We start from the raw sequence: 19,728 nt of genomic DNA on the forward strand, positions 1-19,728 counted from the left end.
CCCCACCCTTTTATTGTCAGGGATAAGCTAGGCTTCTTCTCCTCTGACGTCAGTACCACTGCAATCCCAGGCACAAAGGAAAGACCTAAAAGACGTTTTCCTCAGTTACCAGGTTACGTAAGCGAGCCACCCCGTTTCCACCCACTGCTGCCGTCGTTCTGCCGCCGAGAGCTCTGCCTCCATATCGGGGGGGGGGCTCTGCACCTCTGGGTGGCACCCCAAGTCTTCAACCTCCCCGCACGCCCCACCTGTCACTGGTCTGTGAGGGGCACACATTAACTTGGCAGATGGATTTCCTCTCAGTCTTTCACAGAAAGGCCTTCTTTCTTTATAAGAAATAACTCTAATGACCTGAAGTACACTGAGCTTACATGCCGGAGTAAAAGTTAAAACCTTTAAAACATACACACACACACACACACACACACACATACACGTATGTTCAAATATGGAACAAGTATGTACTGAAAACGGTCTCATTCATCACAGTATCTTTGAAACATGGCGAGTGGTAAGTTTTCAGTCCCCATCCTCACAGAGCTTACAAGTCAGTGACCAAGAAACACGAGTAACTGCCTCTCTCCTTCGCAGCCCCTATCAAGCCTGAGGAATCAAGAGAGAACCATCAAGTCCCGTCTGAGGCTTCGGGAAAGGCTTCCCCAGGGAAGTGACGTTTGGGCTGAGATCTGAAGAAAACCAGCAGGTGGCCAAGGGGAGAGGAGGACCAGCCCGGGGCGGGGGCGGCCAAGGACGTGCAGAGGGGGCGTGGGGGGGGCAGCAGAGAGGTGAGGAAATGTGGACTCCAGCCCAAAGGCAGAGGCGAATCACCGAAGGCTTTTAAGCACAGGAGCGACATGATAAAATACCTCTAAGGGTGGCGGGTACTCCTGACTGGAGGGCCAAGACGATGCTGGGAGCAGCCCCGCCCACAGCCTGGCCTCGAGCGCTGGCAGAGGTGACGGTGGCGATGGTGACATGGATTCATCACCAGGACGTGGGAGGGGGAGCGAGCCAGAGCGTCATGCTGGTTAACACAACAACAACAATTCGACGGATGGGCCGCCGCTCACCCAACTCGGCCGGGCAAAACCAGGGAGGACGGGGTGCAGGAGGCTAGAACCCAGAGGCCACCGCGTGGTCAGCAGAGGCGTCGAGCAGACAACTGGGGGCTCAGGAGAGATGTGGCCGGGGTGTCTCCTTGGGTATCGCCAGTCACGAAGCATCGTGGTGATTAAACACAGGGGTTCCAACACTGGGCAACAGGCCCCAGGGTCTGTAAGGCGACGGCAGCAAGCAAGGCTGTGGAACACGAAGGCCCATGAGCAATGTCCAGCGCTCGAGAAAGAAGAGTAAAGACCATCGAGGAGATATGACCACCCGCCGGCTGCATATGAGGGGCCTGCAAGGGTGCTGTGGGGGGGGGGCGTGGGCAGAGGCCGTCCCTGCGGACTGTCACCAAGGGTTTAAAGTAAGAAGAGGCGTGACAGGTGTCCAGTGGAGTCTGCACAACGCCGACACTGGCAAGCGCCTTGGGGGCTCAGGCGGAAGCAGGCCAGCAAATTACAGGAGGTGGGAAAACAAAGCAGATTTCCGAATACAAGATGATTTCGTGCTGGTTATGCACACTGGCTCACAGCACGGGACTGTGTTTGAATCTGGCTCCTCCACCTTCCTAGATACGGCCCCAAGGTCATTTATTTCTCCTTTTACTTTCTTGATTTCTTCCTCTATAAAACAGGGATGATAAAAATGTTTACCTCTCAAGGCTGTTCTGTGGGTTTGATAAATGTGAACACAGTACTCGATATGCTCCATACATGCTGGTTCTGAGAACCACAAAAAAGGGATATAAAAAATCTTCCACTTCTTTCAAGCAAACTCCAAATGCTCTGTAGTATCATGCTCCCCCGCTTTAAAAGCTACAGGTGAAACTTAAAGTCGCAGAGATGCCGTATAGTATCTTTCAGGGACTCTGTGGCCCACACAGAACTGCAGGATGGGCCCATCCCCGGCCACCGCACCCCCACGTGAATCGCAGGTCCGGACTGTGGCCCGCGCGCTGGTGGGGTCGAAGCTGAGTGCCACCCAGGAGCAGGCAAAGTCAGTCTTGAGAGGGAAGGTCATGGAGATCCATCCGTCATGGAGAGATGCATGCAGAATGCTGTCTCAGCTCCTGATGACTTTCCAGTTACTTGTGAAGCCTGGAGACAGGCCCCTCCTTCCAATGCCCCCCAGTCTTCTGCACTCTCCTCTTTATTTCAAGTAGTCAAGATCCTTCCATTTCAGGAAACAAAACCTCCCCAGTCTACAAGACGACTACTCTATCTCATCAAATCTGAGATACCGTCGAATATCAAGCTACAGCCTGACTTCAGAGATATGAAAACGTGTACCTTAAAATCTATTAAATATGGCAAGTTTTTAAGTACGGGGTCAGCTGGAGAAGAAAAATTTTAATTGTAGTGTTTCATAAAAGTGTAACTACTTTTATAATTTAGAGAGAATCTCTTGTCTAAGGTGAGTATGTAAACTCAGTAGGGAAGCACAGAGTTTGGATGATAGATTATCAGAGCCTTCCAATAATCTATAATAATCTTATCATTACGGAGGAGCGGCAGAGGGGTGAGGACAAGCCTGTCACAGGGGCCTCTCTACCACCAGAGGTCAGCACTCCTCACATCAGCAGACAGCGCCGACGAAGTGGACCCAGCTGAGCCTCACTGAGCAGCGGCCCTAGGGCTGGTGATAAAGGGGGTGCGGGGGTGCTCTGCTGTTACCACAAAAACACAGACAATTCTCCCTGAAGTCAGAGCAGTGTTTCTCAGACTTTTTCACCGTCCAATCCCCCTCTGAAACTTCTTACACATTTTCCCTCTTATCTGTCCCTCCCCCATGAAACTTTAATACCACAGATACACTGTGTATCTGTTCATGCGCTGTGGCCCTTTGGAGAGCCACAAACCACTGTAACATCTAAGATCTTCTGTCCCCTGACAAGAACCGAGCTTTGCTCACTTTGCTCCCCAGCTCAGAATGAATGAGTTTGAGTGGGCACAAAATTTCGGTTCTCTTTATAGGGTGGCTGGTGGTTGCTTTAGGCCCTATTTTTGAATTAGAAGGAAAAGTTCAAGTTCACTAAGTGCCAGGCCTTGTTTTAGACAGAAAACTCACAACAGCAACAGCAACAAAACAAGCCGGCAAAGCCCCAAGAGACTGTGGATTTTATCTGAGGATGCAGCTACTTCATTACCAAACGGGGCCTAAAACTCTGAGACTCTTGACTGAAAAATAACGCCTTCCCTCCTAAAAAAGGCGGCCCCTGTTTCTTACTTTTGATCCGTGTAGGCTCGGCTGACCAGCCTTGCTAGAAAAATGAGTTGGAGGTGAGTTCTGAAAAGGTAACGCTTTGGAAAATGCTGTGAGGGTGAAGGAGGACAGCAACAGCGGCCTGGGGTCAGGGAGCAGTCAGACGGCGAGCTCGGAGGCGAGAAGCCGGCAGGAGAGCCAGCTAAGTGGGACGGGACACCACAGCAAGCTCCTGAAAGCCTGAACTCAGGGAAGAGTCCGTGAGAGCTGAAGGGACAAGAGGAAAGCCGGGAGATAACACACATAGCTCCGAGGGGCTCTTGAAGTCTTGAAGCGGTGCCAATATTATAGATTTACTAGGCACGAGTGAATGGCTGGCACTTATCTACTTCGGAAAGCATTCCTGGGTTGTGTTTAGGTCCCTACGAAGTACTTGTGTTTGGTCCCGCCATCAAATAAGTCCAAGACAATTAATCTTGATAAAAACAAATCTAAATATGATTGACATGTGAATAAAAAAATCGGAAAAGCAAACACATCCAGTGCTTGCTATGGGTGAGGCACTGTTCTCATCACTTTGCATACGCGGAACCATGGAGGCCTCCCGACACTCCCATAAAGTAACGTTTACAGAGATGCTGTCCTCACTAGGAGTCCCAACACTGCTGAGCACCTACGATGCACCAGCCATCTCAGGCACGGGGAACAGCAAGACGGATTGTGAAAGGGGCACAGAAGGGATTTAGGGCGACGGCCTCAAAGAGAGGGCAAGATCTGGGCAGAGCGGTGATGCACCAGTGAGACTGGCAGGATGGAGACAGAGGAAGAGGAGGTCTTGCCTGCAGTACGATGGGACATCCAACGCACAGAGACCACGAGAGGTACACAGAGCAGGGGTCTGGCCAACTACACCTGGGAGCCAAATCCGGCCTGCTTTGTATTTAATTTACTTATTTATTTAAAAGATTTTTTTAATTTATTTGACAGAGAGAGAAAGCAAGCAAGCACAAGCAGGGGGAATGGCAGGCAGAGGGAGAAGCAGGCTCCCCGCCGAGCAGGGAGCCGGATGTGCGGCTCAATCCTAGGATCCCGGGATCATGACCTGAGCCGAAGGCAGACGCTTAACCGACTGAGCCACCCAGGCGCCCCACCGGCCTGCTTTTTAAATAAAGTTTCACTGGAGTGTAGCCTGTTGGATTGAGTTTGGTCTTCCACGGCTTTCTGCCTAGCTGCTGCACGGGCGAGCTGGGGAGTCGTGACAGAGACAGAGACCATCTGGCCCTTTGCAGAAGTTTGCCGAGGCCTGTTCTAGAGCCTTGTTCTTCACAGAGGGGTCTATGAAGCAGCAGCATCGGGAAGCGTGGCAGAAATCCAGACTCTCAGGTCCCCCCTCACCACCCCCCCCAGACCCCCAGAATTAGTATCTGCCTCTTAAAAAGATCTCTGGTGATTTCTGGCACAGAACACTCTCTGATCACTGGTGTGTATGGCCAGGAGGAGGCAGTGAGGCTGTAGATGAAGAGAAGCACGCACTTATCCTATATATAGACGGGAGACAGTGGTAAAGATTTTCCCGTAAAGGAGTGGTCCCTCCGTCAGAGTGTAATAGGGAGAAGGGTTGGCAGCAGAAAGTGGGCAGGCCACTGGTGTCAGAACCCAGGCAAAAGATGACCCTGACCAGGCATGGTGGATCGTGGAATAGCTTTTTCCTCCTTCCCAGAAGCAAATGACGTTTTAAGAGATGACTCTGACTTCACCAGTGCCCCCCTGTTTCTAACAAATATAGTATCAATTATAATTTATTAGGAAATAGAAAAATACTTGATAACAAAAATATTAGTCATGTGTTTCTGTATATAGCAAATATATCTCCATCTAAGCAATGTGTTCAGAGCACAAGGCATACATACGTTACGACATTAACTGGGTAAGAAGGAAATTTAAAGATTTAATGAGGATCTATTCAATAGCTATCTATTCTGTAGGCTGCTAACACATCAGTTCACAGAATATTTAAAGGTGTAATGGCTTAAACTGTTAGGACCCCTCCCACATCCCCAAATAAACGTAAGATTCTGCTTGATATTCAGTTTTTCCATACCATGGATGAATAAGCAATATAAAGTTCAAAAGAAACAAAGCAGCATTTTAGACAACCACGCCAACACTATTTCTTCTTCCAGCTCTGCTAACGGCTTCCAAGCGAGTGCTTAACATTCTGCCTCCTTAAAAATCTAGAAAAGTTTGACAGGGTTATTTGTGGGATTCAGTATGCTTTAAATGACAGCAATATAGATAAAAATAGATGGGAGAAAACAGGAAATCCCCTTTCTTAGATGCTTAGGTTTAATACTTCGCATTCATTATGTTGACAGAAATAATGAAAAGAAACAAGGCTTGTGTATCGGCTTTGAGAAAAGCAACATAATTAAATCAATAAATCTCAAGTAAGAAACCATCCCCCCATCAAATCCATGTTGAGAACAATCTCTATTTTAAGATTCATTAATAAAAGCCTTAAAAAGTCCATGAATTCAGTAAAGTGGTTAATGGCACTTAAAAAATAATTGCCAGAGCACTTACTATGGGTCTACACTGTATTACCACGGCACAAATTATCTCATTTAATCCTCAACACACCCCAGCATTAGATCCATTTTATAAAAAGGGAAAGTAAGGCACAGAAGAGTTCAGTAACTTGTCCAAAGTCACAAAGCTGAATAAGAAACGGAGCTAAGACGTGAAGCTGGGACTGTGTTCTTAACCATAACCGTGGGCACCTTGCTAACACATCTGCTTTCCACTTTCCTCTTGCCCCCACGTGAATCTGCAAAAGGTTTAAATGCAATAGACTCTCATCGTTACTGATCTCAGGGACAAAGAAAACCCCCATGGTCTAGACATTCAAAGTGTCAGTTGAAAGGGAGACACACCACATTGCCCTGTGGACAGTGGTCAAAATTTGACCTGCCACACGGAACTGATGAGTAATGGGGTGGCTTCGATTTAAGATACTGGATTATTTTTCAGTAGGATAAAATGCAAATTAAGTCCCAGTAAAATTCTGAAATGTATCGTGTAACTGCTGGTTAATAATAAATACGGATACAGACTTTTAACGATAATTACCACGCATGCATTATCTTCCAGCTAACATATTTGTGAAATGCTGCAAGGAATGTAAAACATAAAATAAATGTAGGTACTGGCCTAATACTGTCTGGTTAACATTCTCATCTTTGGCTGTGTAATGCTTATTTAAGTGATCGCCTGACTGTAAATGAACACAAGTATTAAAGTAAAGTTGGCACAGGGCACAGCATCCACATGGCACATTCTTTGTTCCAGGAGCTTTATTCCGTCAATACTCTCAGCAAAAAGACAAGTCACCAAGTAAATAACGCAAGTACGCCAGGCAGTGTGGGGTTCTTTTAAAACAAATGCCTCAAATTGTCAAACATCTTGTACGAAGTTCTTTTTCGACTTTGAGCTCATCATATTCCATTTCAAATGTGAATTTTGCCAAAAAACAAGCTTATCCCCTTCCAGTTTTAACAGTTTCAAAATAAGATCCAGGTGAACTCTCATCTATTCTGTTTTAAAATATTAATTTTGCTAGAGAGCAAACTCGCCCCTTCACATTTTAACAGCTTCTAGACAAGATCCAGGCAAGTAAGAAGAAAACAGGGCAGGAAAAGGAGAAGCCGAGTGAGAGAAGAGGCGACAGAAATGATGGGAGTGACAGGGTCACCTGAACTCCAAACCAACGCACTAAGCCGCTTCTGGTGTTCCTATTCAACTTTCCCTATTAACCAGCAGACACACCCTGCTGGCGGTATTTTCGGAAACACAGATAAGGGAACCAGTCGGTGTTATTTAAAGGTAAGGGCCATCAACAGAATTTGGGGGTTACCTCTACGTGTACCGTGGCATTACAACAATTATGCTGCATGACACCTTGCTCGCCTTCGAGTTCGGCTGTTAAGGACAAAAGGGCCGCCCATCGGTGTCGGTGCGGATGGCCGGCTTGCGCGGCTCCCCTCCCGAACCCGGCTGGGATTCCAGCCCGCGAACGGCACCCGCGGGCCACTGCAGACGTCCCTTGTGCCGGCTCGGCGTCTGCATCCCCGGCCGTGCTCGCCAGGCAGCCGGGGGCCGCACGGCCTCCGGGGCGTGAACCCCGGCGGTCCCCGCGCCCGGCCCCTCGGCGACGACACGGAGCGCGTTCCGGCGGGGGGCACTCACCTTCTTCTTCCAACTCGAATTTCTCCAGCATGCCGGCTTCCGCGGGTCCCGGGGCCGCCGCCAGCGCCGCCTGAGGAGGAGGAGGAGGACAGGGATCAGCATGCGCTCGGCGGCGCTCGTCCCGGCCGCGGGGGCGGGGGCGCGGGGGCGCGGGGCGGGGACGCGGGGCGGGGGCGCGCGGGGGCGCGCGGGGGTGCGGGCGCCGAGTGCGGGCGGGGCCGCGCGGGGCCGCTGCGGGGAGGGGCCTCCGGGCCGGCGGCGAGCGGCGAGCGGCGGGGCCCCGCCCGCCGGCTGGGATCCGAGCGGAACGGAGAGGGCGGCGCGGCCCAGGCCCGGCCTTGCCCCCCGCCCGGAGGGCCGCAGGTGGCGCGGGCCGCGGCCTAACCTGCCGCCCCTCCCCGAGTGGAACGGTCCGCCCCCCCCCCGCCCCCCGGCGGCTTTGGTACGGACCGGCGAGGAGGAAGCGTGGGAAGAGGACCCCGAGGAGCCCGGGCCGGGCTCGCGCGACGGCGGCCGGGGCGCCCCCCTCCGGCCGCGGCCCACCTTCCCGCCACGGCCTCCGGGCGGCCATTAGCGGAGGCCCGTTTTCCCATCGTCGCCCGGCCCTCCCACCGCACCGCGCTCGTCCGCCCACCTTCCCCGCCACCCACGGCCGGCGCGTCCCCGCAGGGTTAACCTGCGCAGGTGTGGTCTCGGCCCGGCCGGGGGTGGGGCGAGAGGGGAGAGCCGCCGGGTGGGCGGGGCGACGCGCCTGGGAGAGGAGCTGGGGGCCGCGGGACCCCAGAGAGGGAGATGGCACCGCACACCCGGGGCGGGGGGGGGGGGGGATGGCTTTTCTTTTTTTAGATTTTGGATTAAACTGTCCATCCTCGTCCCTTATTTAAAAAATAAAAAAAAAAATGTTCCGTGGGTTACACGTACTGTAGATACACTTTGTAGCTATCAGTTTTACCCAGCCATGGAAGTCTTAATTTGCTTCCTTTCTTCACATCTGATTCTCTACTTTGGGTGAACCACTGCCAAAAGCTCACACAAATCTCAGTCTGGCCCTGGCCACTCCTGTCACCCTGGATCTTGGGTATCTGAGACTCTCCTATCGACAGCTCACGTTGGCAGGCAGGGAGGCTGCCAGGGCTGCCTGGGAGAGCAGGGCCGCCGGAGAGGAGGCAGGCGCCCGACTCCCCGAGGCCCTCCTGTGTGACAGCCAGTTTCTGCCCCATCTTTGGCGTGCCCTTTGCTCACTGCAGACTGCAGGGGCCCTGACAGCGATAAGCTGATTAGGGGTGTAAAGCACCCCCCACCCACACTCACACACCCACCCCTTGAAAGGAAGCTAGTTTTATCACTTTTTCAAGCCTGGCCTGGAAAAGGAAGTACTAAAATCTCCTTTGCATTTCCTTTTTGCTCTGTCATCTCAGTTGGGCCAATCCCTAAGTCTTAAGCCTCTGCTTAAAGGCGGGGGGGGGGGGGGGGGGGGGGGGGGGGCAAGGAGAGGACAAAACTAATTTTGTAAGACCTTTGGTGGTAAAAAAAAACCCCAGCAAACCCTACAGCTATGTCTTCCTTAACAGCAAGAGCCTGAATGCTTGCCCTCTAAGTTCAGGAACAAGGCTACTATGCCTCTTTTCAGACTACTCTTACTCAACGTAGTACTGGAAGTTCCAGCCAGTGCAGTAAGGCAATAAAGAGAAAGAAAAGGCATACAAATTGCAGAGGAAGAAATAAAATCATCCCTATGTGCAGATGACATGGTTGTCTTCGTAAAAAGCTCCAAGGAATCTACTGAAAAACAAAACAAAAACAAAAAAATACCCAAACCAAACCAAAACCAAACAACCACAACTAGAACTAGTGAGTTCAGCAAAGTCATAGGCTACAATATCAACACACAAAAATCAATTGCATTTCTATATACGAACAATGACCATATGTAAAGTGATATTAAAAACAATACATAATTTATAATCACTGCAAAGAAAATTAAATGTGCAGGTACACACTTGAGAAACCATGTGCAAGATCTGTATGCTGAAAATTACAATATGTGATTGAAATGAAAGAAGACCTAAAGAAATGGAGAGATACCCCATGTTAATGTTTTGGAAGACCCAAATTAGTAAGGATGTCAGTTCTCCCCCGGATTAATCTCTACGTTTAATGCAATTCCTACCAAAATCCTAACAAGATTTTCTGTAGACAAGATGAGCTTATTCTGAAATTTGTACAGGAAGGCATAAGCTGGAGAATAGCTAAAACAAACTTGAAAATGGAGAACGAAGGGGGAGTAATCAAGACATTGTGGTACTGGTAGCGGGACAGACACAGTAATTAAAAGAAGCAAATAGGGAATCTAGAAACAGACCCACAGAAGTACATCGAACTGTTGTTTGAGGAAGGTGCAAAAACAGTGGTGTTGGAGCAGAGGTTATTATAGGCAAAAAAATAAACCTTCACATAAGCCTCACATCTTATACAAAAATGAGCTCAAATTGAGTCGCGGACTTGAAAATAAGATGTAAAACCATACAACTTGTAGAAAAAAATCTCTGGGATTTCCTAGGCAAAGAGTAAGACTTGATATCAAGAGCATGATCCATAAAAGGTAAAATGAACAAATCGGACCTCATTAAAATTAGAAATGTTTGCTCTGTGGCAGACCCTGTTAAGAAGATGGAAGGACAAGAGAGAGAGTGGGAGAAAATACTTGTAAAACGACACAGCCAACAAATGACTAGCATCGGGTGTACGTAAAGACCTTTCAAAACTCAATAGTAGAAAAACGAAAGTCAGAATTCAGAATATGGGCAAAAGATATGAAGAGACACTTTACTGAAAAAGATGAATGGCAGTAAGCACATGAAAAGATGTTCAACAACATCAGCCATTAGGGAAATACAGATTAAAACCACAGCAAGCTGTGACCACACACCCTATTAGAATGGCCAAAATAAAAACGGTGAGCAACACCAAATGCTGGTGAAGATGACGAGAAACAGGATCCCTTCCGCATCGCTGTGGGGACGGGAAGTCGCACCACGGCTCTGGAAAACAACCTGGTAGTTTTTTATGAAACTACACGTACAGTTGCCATATGACACATCATTTGCCATTTTGGGCATTTATTCCAGGGAAACAAAGACTTATGTTTATGGGAAAACCTGTATACCATGTTTCATTTGCAATAGCCCAAACTGGAAATACCAGATGTCGTTCAGCGGGCAAATGGTTAAACAAACTACGTTACATCCCAACCATGGAATAGTCCTCAGCAACAAAAAGGAATGACCTATTGATACATACAACTACTTGCATGAATGTCCAGGGCATTCGGCTGAATGAAAAGCCAATCCCCAAAAGGTACATACTGTGCTATTCCATTTATATAGCATTCTTGAAATGACAAGATTATAGAAGTGGAGAACAGATCAGTGGGTGCAGGGGTTGGGGTGGGGATTGGGGACAGAGGGACCTGTCGCTATAAAAGGCAGCATGAGGGATCCTTGTGGTGATGGTACCATTCTGCATCTTGACTGAATCAACGTCACCATTCTGCTTGTGATGTACTATATTCCTCCTCCCACAAGTCAAGCCATGCTGATTTAATTGTGTGGAGAAGATAACCAGTTTTTTTTTTTTTTTTTAAAGATTATTTATTTATTTACTTGAGAGAGAGAGCACAAGTGGGTGGAGGGGCAAAGGGAGAGGGAGAAGCAGACTTCCTGCTGAGCAGGGAGCCCGATGCAGGTCTCAATCCCACGTGACCTGAGCCAAAGGCAGACACTTAACTGACTGAGCCACCTAGGCACCCCGAAATTGGGTTAATTAAAAAAAATCTTTATTGAGGGGCGCCTGAGTGGTGTAGTCAGTTGAGCATCCAATTTGTTTAAGCTCAGGTCCTGATCTCAGGGTCCAGTGTGGAGTCTGCTTGAGATTCTCTCTCCCTCTCTTTCTGCCCCTCCTGCTCATGCACTCTCTCTGTCTTTCAAATAAATAAATCTTAAAAAAAAAAATCTTTATTGAGATAGGATTCACATACCATAAAATATGTCTTCAGTATATTCATAGAGTTGTGCAACCATCTCTGTTTCCAACATTTCATCATCCCAGAGAGAAACCCTGTACCCTCTAGTGGTCACTGCCTATCACTCCCTTAACCCCTATTCCCAGCCCTAGGCAACCACTAACCTATTTTCTGTCTCCATAGGTTTGCCTATTCTGGCCATTTCATAGAAATTTAATCATATAATATGTGGTCTTTTATCTCTAGCTCCTTTCACTCAGCATACTGTTTTCAAGGTTCATCCACGTTGTAACATGGATCAACACTTCCTTTCTTTTTATTGCTGAATAATATTCCATTGTATGCATATACCACATTTTGCTTATCCATTCATCAGTTGATGGGTATTTAGGTGTTCTTCCCGTTTTGACTGTTGCTGAATATTGCTGCTACAAACATTCAAGTACAAGGATCTGTGCGGACATATGTTTTCATTTCTCTTGGGTATAGACCCAGGAATGGAATTTCTGGGTCATATGGTAACTCTATATTTAACATTTTGAGAAACTGCCAAACTGTTTTCCACAGAAGCTGCACCTTTTTAAATTTTCACTAGCAACGTGTGAGGGTTTCAATTTCTCCTGCACTCTAGTTTTGCAAGATGTTACCATTAGGGGAAACTAGGTGGAGGGCACTCATCTCTTACAACTAACTGTATGTGAATCTACAATGAGCTCAAAATAAAAAGCTTAATTAAAAAAAAAAAGCACGGGGGCACATAGTGGAAGCGCCAATCAACCTCATTTTTGAAAAATCTATGTTTTAATTTCTTGTAGTGATTCTGGTATAATTGTAAAAACAAATCCCTAATTGGTGTTTATTGGGAGCACCATCAATTTCACCTATAATCCGGATGAGTTGGGTTTTTTTTTTTTGGGGGGGGGAGGCAGAAATGGGCCATAAACGGGAATATGTGTGTCTGGAGGCAGTGAGCGTGCAAACGTGGTCCTCAGACTAAAAAGTCCTGTGCCCATTGCTGTGGAAGTTGGGAGAGAATGGAAATTAAAACAAATGACTCTGAGTTTCTCAGGCTTCACTCCACTTGATCATGGGTGTGCAGGAGAAGACAGAAATAAAAACGTTCCTGGATTACAGGTTAGTGAGGCGGAATTTCTTTCCGGAGCTTGCTTTCACTAGGTGAGACGTCTCAGGGATCACACTGCTCTCTGTAATACACCAGGTCATTTTCAGGAATTTGAGGGTCTGCCGAGCGTCTCAGGCATGCATATACATGTGGACAGGGTCAAATGCGCGATAGATTAGTCAGCACAACTAATTTAAAGTTGGGGGCTGTCAGTTGCCCTGTCGTGATGATATTTTAGGTGATGTCTTCTTAAAATCTCAACTGACTTATACGCCAGGCTGCATGTGAGGTATTTCAGGGAGACGGGGAAGGAGAAGGGTTTGGGCAATGTGCTGCATGCAGAGAAGGGGTTTGCATGTGGGATGCCATCTCATCTCTCTTGAGAACTAAACTGGCAGATCATAGTCGAGAGGAGCCGGGTTTTCCTAGCTGGGCCTCGTGCAGATCGCAGTATTTCTACCTGTATTCTATAGGCTTCTGCAGCGGGTCTGGGCGGCCAACCTCCAGCGTGATGGGAGGGAGCAGGAGGCTGGAGTTGAACTTTATCGACAGGATGCCTGAAAACCATGGAGCCATTACCAGTATGACTTGCTGGTTGGTGAGAAATGCTAAATTATTAAGGTTCGTCTTACATAACTGTGCCTAGGTGTATTCTGAACGACCATCGGACAGGAAAACCTATTCATGAAATGACTGCCAAAAAAGCTTTCCTTGAGGCACTGAGGTCGGATATGAGTTCACTTTACCTTTTATTTTATCTTAAATAGCTTCTGCAAGAAGTAAATCAACCTTAAATACTGGATAAGTAGCTCCTGAATAATTTAGCGTGTGGAAACCTGCAGCTCTGCCGTTCCCGCACCTCCCCACCCCCACCCCTGCTGTCTTCTTTGAACAAAGGCGTCCTCTGTGTGGAAGAGGAGGTAGGACGGGGCGCCCACCAGTGCCAGGACAGGAGCTGCCTGTTCTGCGACTCGCTCGGCTCTGGGACCAGCTTTGACGCTCCCTCCTCTGCGCGGACCACTTCCAAGCCTCAATCACAAGCTCCCAGCAAGCCTGAGCTCGGGACTGCTTCCTGGTGGTGTCCTGGAATTTTCTACGGACAACTCAAACTCATCCCTCGAAAGTAGCTCTGAGTCCTCTCCACCTGTCTTCCTGTCCTCGGAGGCCGCCCCCCTGGTCTCCATCTCTGCTGCAATGCTAAGCTGGGCTTCCCCCGTCTCATCTCATCTCGTGCTGGAGCCAGACTGATCTTTTAAACACACAGTCTTGTTCCTGTTACCTCCCCACCCCCCACCCCTCCGTTTAGAACTATTCAATGGCTCTAGGGACCTTTAGGGATGCCTTGTGAGCTCCTTAGCACAGAGCAGGGGTCGGAGCCTTTCATTTCTTCATCCTATCTTGCCAATTTTCTCTGCGTCCCCTTCGCTTAGGCTCAGAGCACTAAGGGTTTGATCATTCTGGCCTCCCTCCCTACTTCTGACACTTCGCTAGTTCTCCCCATTCCTTTAAGAATGAGTCTTAAGGAGGAAGGCTCAGCCTTCACCAGGGAGCATTTCCTGATTCTTGACCTCTTCTACAGCTCACCTGGTTAACTGCTTCTCTTAACCCACCTATTTCTTTCCACGAGGACTTAACACAGGGTTGGGATTTACTTTGCTGTTTCCCCAAATCCCGTAATCTCTGAAGACTGACCATCTTTCTGTCTCCTGTGCCTGGCACATAGTAGGCATTCCAAAAATAATTGAGTGAAGTGAGTTGTTCATTCTTAGCAAATCAGAAAATGTGGCAGGTAAACAATTGACTTTGATAGCATCAATGGGTTCAGAGATGATTTCATTCCATTTACTCATGTTTCTTCTGGACCTCATTCCTATGTACCAATGCTTATAGCTGCTTTCCCTTGAGCAATGGAACTGACATTTAGAAGAAAGAACAAAGTGCCTGTGCTAAGAAGGGGTTGCAGGAAACATTTTTATTTTAATAGACTCCCTCCGAGGATGAGACTTGTCCACAGCACTCCACATCCTGGTTTGGAAATCGGTGGGGAGCTCAGCCAGCTCTGGTCCCCACCCCATAGCTTTAATTTCTGTTAAGTGAAAACAACTGATTTTTTTAAAGTGGTGTAGAGATTTGATAAAAACTCAAAAAACTTAAAATATTTGACACTATAATTATTAATTCTTCTGATCGATTTCAATCAGTGTATTTGGAGAAAAGGTTTTGTTCATTTTGATAGTTTTCCAAATAACAATTTCAGATGTTACCAAATAAACTTGGTTCCTTCCTAACATTTACGTATGACTGCCTTTAGAGAGCATCTATCCCACAGTATTTTTTTCAGAGTGGTAACCAATTTTACAGTTAAAGTCTGCTGAAAACCTGTTTCAGACGATTAAATAAGAGATGAAGAAAATGAACTAAACAAAAAAAGTCCCTTTTGCCTGGATTCTTTCTGTTAAACTATCTTCTAACTTCCAAAAAGTAGACAATGTTAAGATTTTGAAGACAGACATTGAGCAAATATTTAATATCTGCCGCATGCCAGGCACTATGGTAGGTGGGTCACTAAAATATCCGGTGAAATTAGAAATTCACATCAAAGATAAGAAGGAGGAACCCTACACATACATAGGGTTAGTCTGTTAACTCTTCAAGTTCCGCTTCTGTGGACCCAGGAGTCAGGGTCTCTTGCTTTTAGACAAGTAGACCCAAATTTGGTTTTATTTTCTGCTAACCAAAATATTTTATTATTAGGTTTGTGTTTGACAGGATTTACTGGGAGCTAAATATATTCTAGTCTCTTGATAATTCTTGTCATCCCATAATACTTTGCCAATAAAAAAATAAGTATTGTTCAATAAGTTCAATAACCTTTCAATTTTGAATGCATCAAGTCATAAACTTGGTGCTGGGTTTCTATTATAAAGCAACACAAAATGGGGCTCCTGGCCGGCTCCGTCAGTGGAGCATGGGACTCTTGATCTAGGGGTTGTGAGTTTGAGTCCCACATGGGTGTGGAGATTACTAGAAAATAAAATCTTTAAAAAAAAAGATAAAGCAACACAAACAAATGATCTAAAGTCACAGGAAGGCTTTTTCACGGTTCTCTACTCTTTCCCTTATAACTGGCCTACTTGTTAGCCCTTTCCAGAACAGATCACTGATAATAGTTTTTGTCTTCTTGATCCCTTCATTTATAGAAACTCTGGCCAGAAATTGGTAAAAAGTTACAGAAATGATTAACAGACTACTTCCATTTTTTCTGCTCTGGTCTACATAAAGTGCTCAGAAGGAAGTCCAATAGTCAAGCTGAAATCAAAGGGGCCTGGTTAATGCTTCTGTTGTGTCTTCTGCCCTTGGCTCTGGGGAATTCGGTGATCTTTATTCACTGTTATTTATGGTGTTACGTAGCTATCAGGAGGATCGATGTGGGGGGGGGGTGGACACAGAGCCGACCAACTAAATGCAGATGCAGGATCTGCATACAGGAAACTGTAAATCTTTTAAGAAAGATAGAGTCTCTTTCTTACTGATATAATTTACCTACAATAAACCGGATCCATTTTAAGTGCACAGTCTGATAAGCCAACATAAAACCACCACTACAATCAAGATACAAAATATTTTTATCACCCCGAACGTCTCCTCTTGCCCCTGCGTGGTTCATCCCTCCTTCCTTCTGCCGTTTCAGGGCCACCGGTGGTCTCAGTTTTGCTGCCATAGATATTTTCCAGAATTTTATATACAAGGAAGCATTTGGTAAACACTTGTTTACACCCCCCCAAGACTGGATTACTTCACTTAGCATAAGGATTTTGAGATTCATTCACCTGGTTGAGTATAACAGCCCTTTGCTCGGTTTGCTGCTGAGTAGTGTCCCCATTGCATGGATCCGCCATATTTTGCATTCACCTGTTGATGGAGTTTGGGAGGTTTCCAATTTTTGACCATGGTGAATAAAGCTGCTATAAACAAACAGTCAAATCTTTGTGTGGACACAACTTCACTCCTCTTGGATGAATAGCAAAGGGTAGAACGACTGGGTCATATGGGAGGTATACATTTAACATGAGAAACAGCCAGTTTTGCATATTGGCTGGATCATTTTACCTTTCACCGTATGAGAACTCCAGTTCTTGCATATCCTCATCAAAACTTGGTATGGTCCTTTTGTTTTTCTTTCTTTCTTTTTCTTTAGTTATTCTAGTGGGTGGATAATGGTTTCTCCTTGTGGTTTTAATTTACATCTCCTTGAGGCCTGATGATATCTTTTTATGTGTTTATGGGACATTCATATATCTTCTTTAGTGAAGTGACTGTACACATCTTTTGCCCACTTTTTGATCGGACTTCTTTTGTCCACGTTGAGTTATATGATTGTGGCAGGAGACTCTAAGATGGCCCCTGATGATCCCCACCTCCCGGGACTCATGTTCTTGCATAATTCCTGCTCCCTGAATGTAAGTTAGATCTAATGACTTGCTTCTAACCAACAGAACAAGCAAAGGTGATGAGATATTGCTTCCATGTTTAGGCTACATGAAACTGTGATTTCTGTCTTACTCTCAGACTCTGTCCCTCGCTGGCTTTGATGAAGCAAACTACCGTGTTGGAAAGGCCCATGTGGCAAGTAACCGGGGTCTTCTGTCCAACAGTCTGCAAGGAACTGAATCTTGCCATCAACCACATGAGCTTGGAAATGGATCCTTCCCCAGTGGAGCCTTCAGGTCTGACCCTTTGTCGGATACACGTATTGTGAAAATTTTATCCCATTCTGTGCTACGCTTTTTCACATTCCCAACCATGTCTTTCAGAGAGCAAAATTTTTAAAATTTTGATAAGATCCAATTTATCCTTTTATGATTCATGCATTTTGTGTCCTAAGAAATTTTTGCCCACCCCCCCCAAGACTGTGAAGATGTTCTTCAATATTTCCTTCTAGAATTCTTAAATTTTGACTTTTATATTGAGGCCTCTGATCTATTTTGGTTTAATTTTTTTATTATGATGTGTGGTAAGAGTTCAGGTTCATTTTTCCTCCCATGCTGATATCTAGTTGTTCCACATTGTTTATTAAGAAGACTTTATGTTCTCCAACGAAAATAAAAGATAACTTCAGCGTTTATCTAAAATCAACCTACCATATATTGGGCATCTAAGTCTGGCCTCTCCATTCTGTTCAATGATCTGTATCTACACTTTTGTCAGGACCGCCCTTTGTTGATTATTGTAGCCCTGTGGTAAGTCTTGAAATCAGGTAATGAGCATTCGCCAACTTCGTTCTTCATTTAAAAAATCGCTTTGGCTCTTCTAAGTCCTCTGTATTTCCACATACATTTCAGAATAACAAGAAGCCTACTGAAATTTTGGTTGGGATTGCGTTTGCTCTGTCGGTCAATTTGGCAAGAATTTACCTCTTAACGGTGTCAGGCCTTCCAATTCAGGACCATGGTGGGTCCTTCTGTTCCTTTGTGTCTTTGATCTCTCTCAGTCATCTTTTGTGGGTTTCAGCGTAGAGGTCCTACATATCTTTTACTAAATTTATTCCTTAGTATCTTAGGGTTTTTTTTTTTTTTGTGACGCTTTTGGAAATGAAATTGTTTTTCAGATTTCATTTCCCAATTGTTTGCTGCTAGCACATAAAGATACCACTGATTTTTGTATATTAGCTTTGTACCCTGTGACCTTGATAAATTTACTTGTGAGTTCTAGCGGCTGTTTTGCTGGTGATTTAGGACTTTCCATGCAAGTAGTCATGTCACCTAGTGCCTCTTACCTTTAGTTCTTTACATTGTAGTTCCGTAACATGGTATCATTCTACCCATTCTTATGTGTTTAGTGTGTTATATATGTACACTCTGATTCTTAGCTCAATGTGTCATTTTATTTATTCCTTGATTCAGAAGAGATAGTATTTCTCATACTCCACAGGATGTTATATATGTAATTATGAATTATGTATGAATGTTATGTAATTATGGATTACAAAAGTAAGAATACATGTGTGTATATGGGCATGTATATATACGCACATGTAGCCCACACTTTAGACTCAGCTGCATACCCTGTATTAGCACTGTGTACCCCTCAGAGTGCGGCACATTGTACTATGTTGTGCTGGATACTACTGATCGTCTACATAGCATCCATTCTTCTACCACCTTCTTTCCTGGAATAAGCCCCGAATTTTGTCACAGTATATACCCTTCCCTTACACGAGTCACGATGGTGACAATATTTCTTACTGTCCCGGAGTAAAAGGCAGGGCTTATGGCTGAAGAGAGCTGGCGCCCGCAGGCAGGCACGCACGACCTCGCCCCACCGCAGCTTGCCACGGACAGCACAGGGCCCTGACTGCTACTGAGGACCAGCCTTCAGCTGAAGCCAGTGCCGAGAAAGAGCTTGGGTCCTTGGTGATGTCACCGAGCAGACCTGTATCTCACCCTGCCTGGGGCCTCTCCTACTTCTGTACCTGTACCATTTCTGTTACTTTACAGCCAAAACATCCTACATGATATTTGGGAATTACATTAGATCTAGGCCCTGCCCTCAGGAGGTGATATGCTAATTGGGTGGAGGTCTTAGCTTAATTGTGAAAACTGTATTTCTGTCAAAAATTACAAAGCAGGGGCGCCTGGGTGGCTCAGTCCATTAAGTGTCCGACTCTTGATTTCTGCTCAGGTCATGATCTCAGGGTTGTGAGACTGAGCCTCTCACTGGGCTCTGTGCTCAGCGGGGAGTCTGCTTGAGATTCTCTCTCTCCCTCTGCCTCTGCCCCCGTCTACCCCCTACTCCCGTTCTCTCTCTCTCTCTCTGCCGCTCCCCCATCTTGTGCACGCACTCTCTCTCTCTGCATAAATCTTAAAAAAAATTACAAAGCAGTTTAAGTAAAAAGAAAACACACACACACACACACACACACACACACACACAAACAACCAACTCTAGCAACAGCATAGCGTATGCAAGTGCTAAGGAACACTTTGAGAGGTAAGGCTTCCTTTAGGAGATGTATTGAGGCAGATTGGAAGGA

At 46.3% G+C, this 19,728-nt stretch overlaps 1 protein-coding gene across 10 annotated transcripts in view; it reads right to left on the reverse strand.

Annotated features, from left to right (window-relative positions):
* The window catches only part of PRKAG2 (protein kinase AMP-activated non-catalytic subunit gamma 2), a 254,783-nt gene that overhangs the window by 50,011 nt on the left and 185,044 nt on the right, over positions 1 to 19,728 (reverse strand). For 9 of the 10 annotated variants that reach the window (XR_003516499.1, XM_027574190.2, XM_027574189.2 and 6 more), the window contains one exon: positions 7,552 to 7,621. The exons of the other annotated variant lie outside the window; for it this stretch is intronic. Coding sequence is in view for 8 of the 9 variants with exons in the window: in XM_027574190.2 (XP_027429991.1) it covers positions 7,552 to 7,621 (70 nt within the window). In the remaining variant the exon portion in view is untranslated. The remainder of the gene's footprint in view (positions 1 to 7,551; positions 7,622 to 19,728) is intronic. 10 annotated transcript variants of the gene reach the window in all.

The sequence above is a fragment of the Zalophus californianus genome, chromosome 12 (assembly GCF_009762305.2).
Source record: "Zalophus californianus isolate mZalCal1 chromosome 12, mZalCal1.pri.v2, whole genome shotgun sequence".
Taxonomy (NCBI): domain Eukaryota; kingdom Metazoa; phylum Chordata; class Mammalia; order Carnivora; family Otariidae; genus Zalophus; species Zalophus californianus.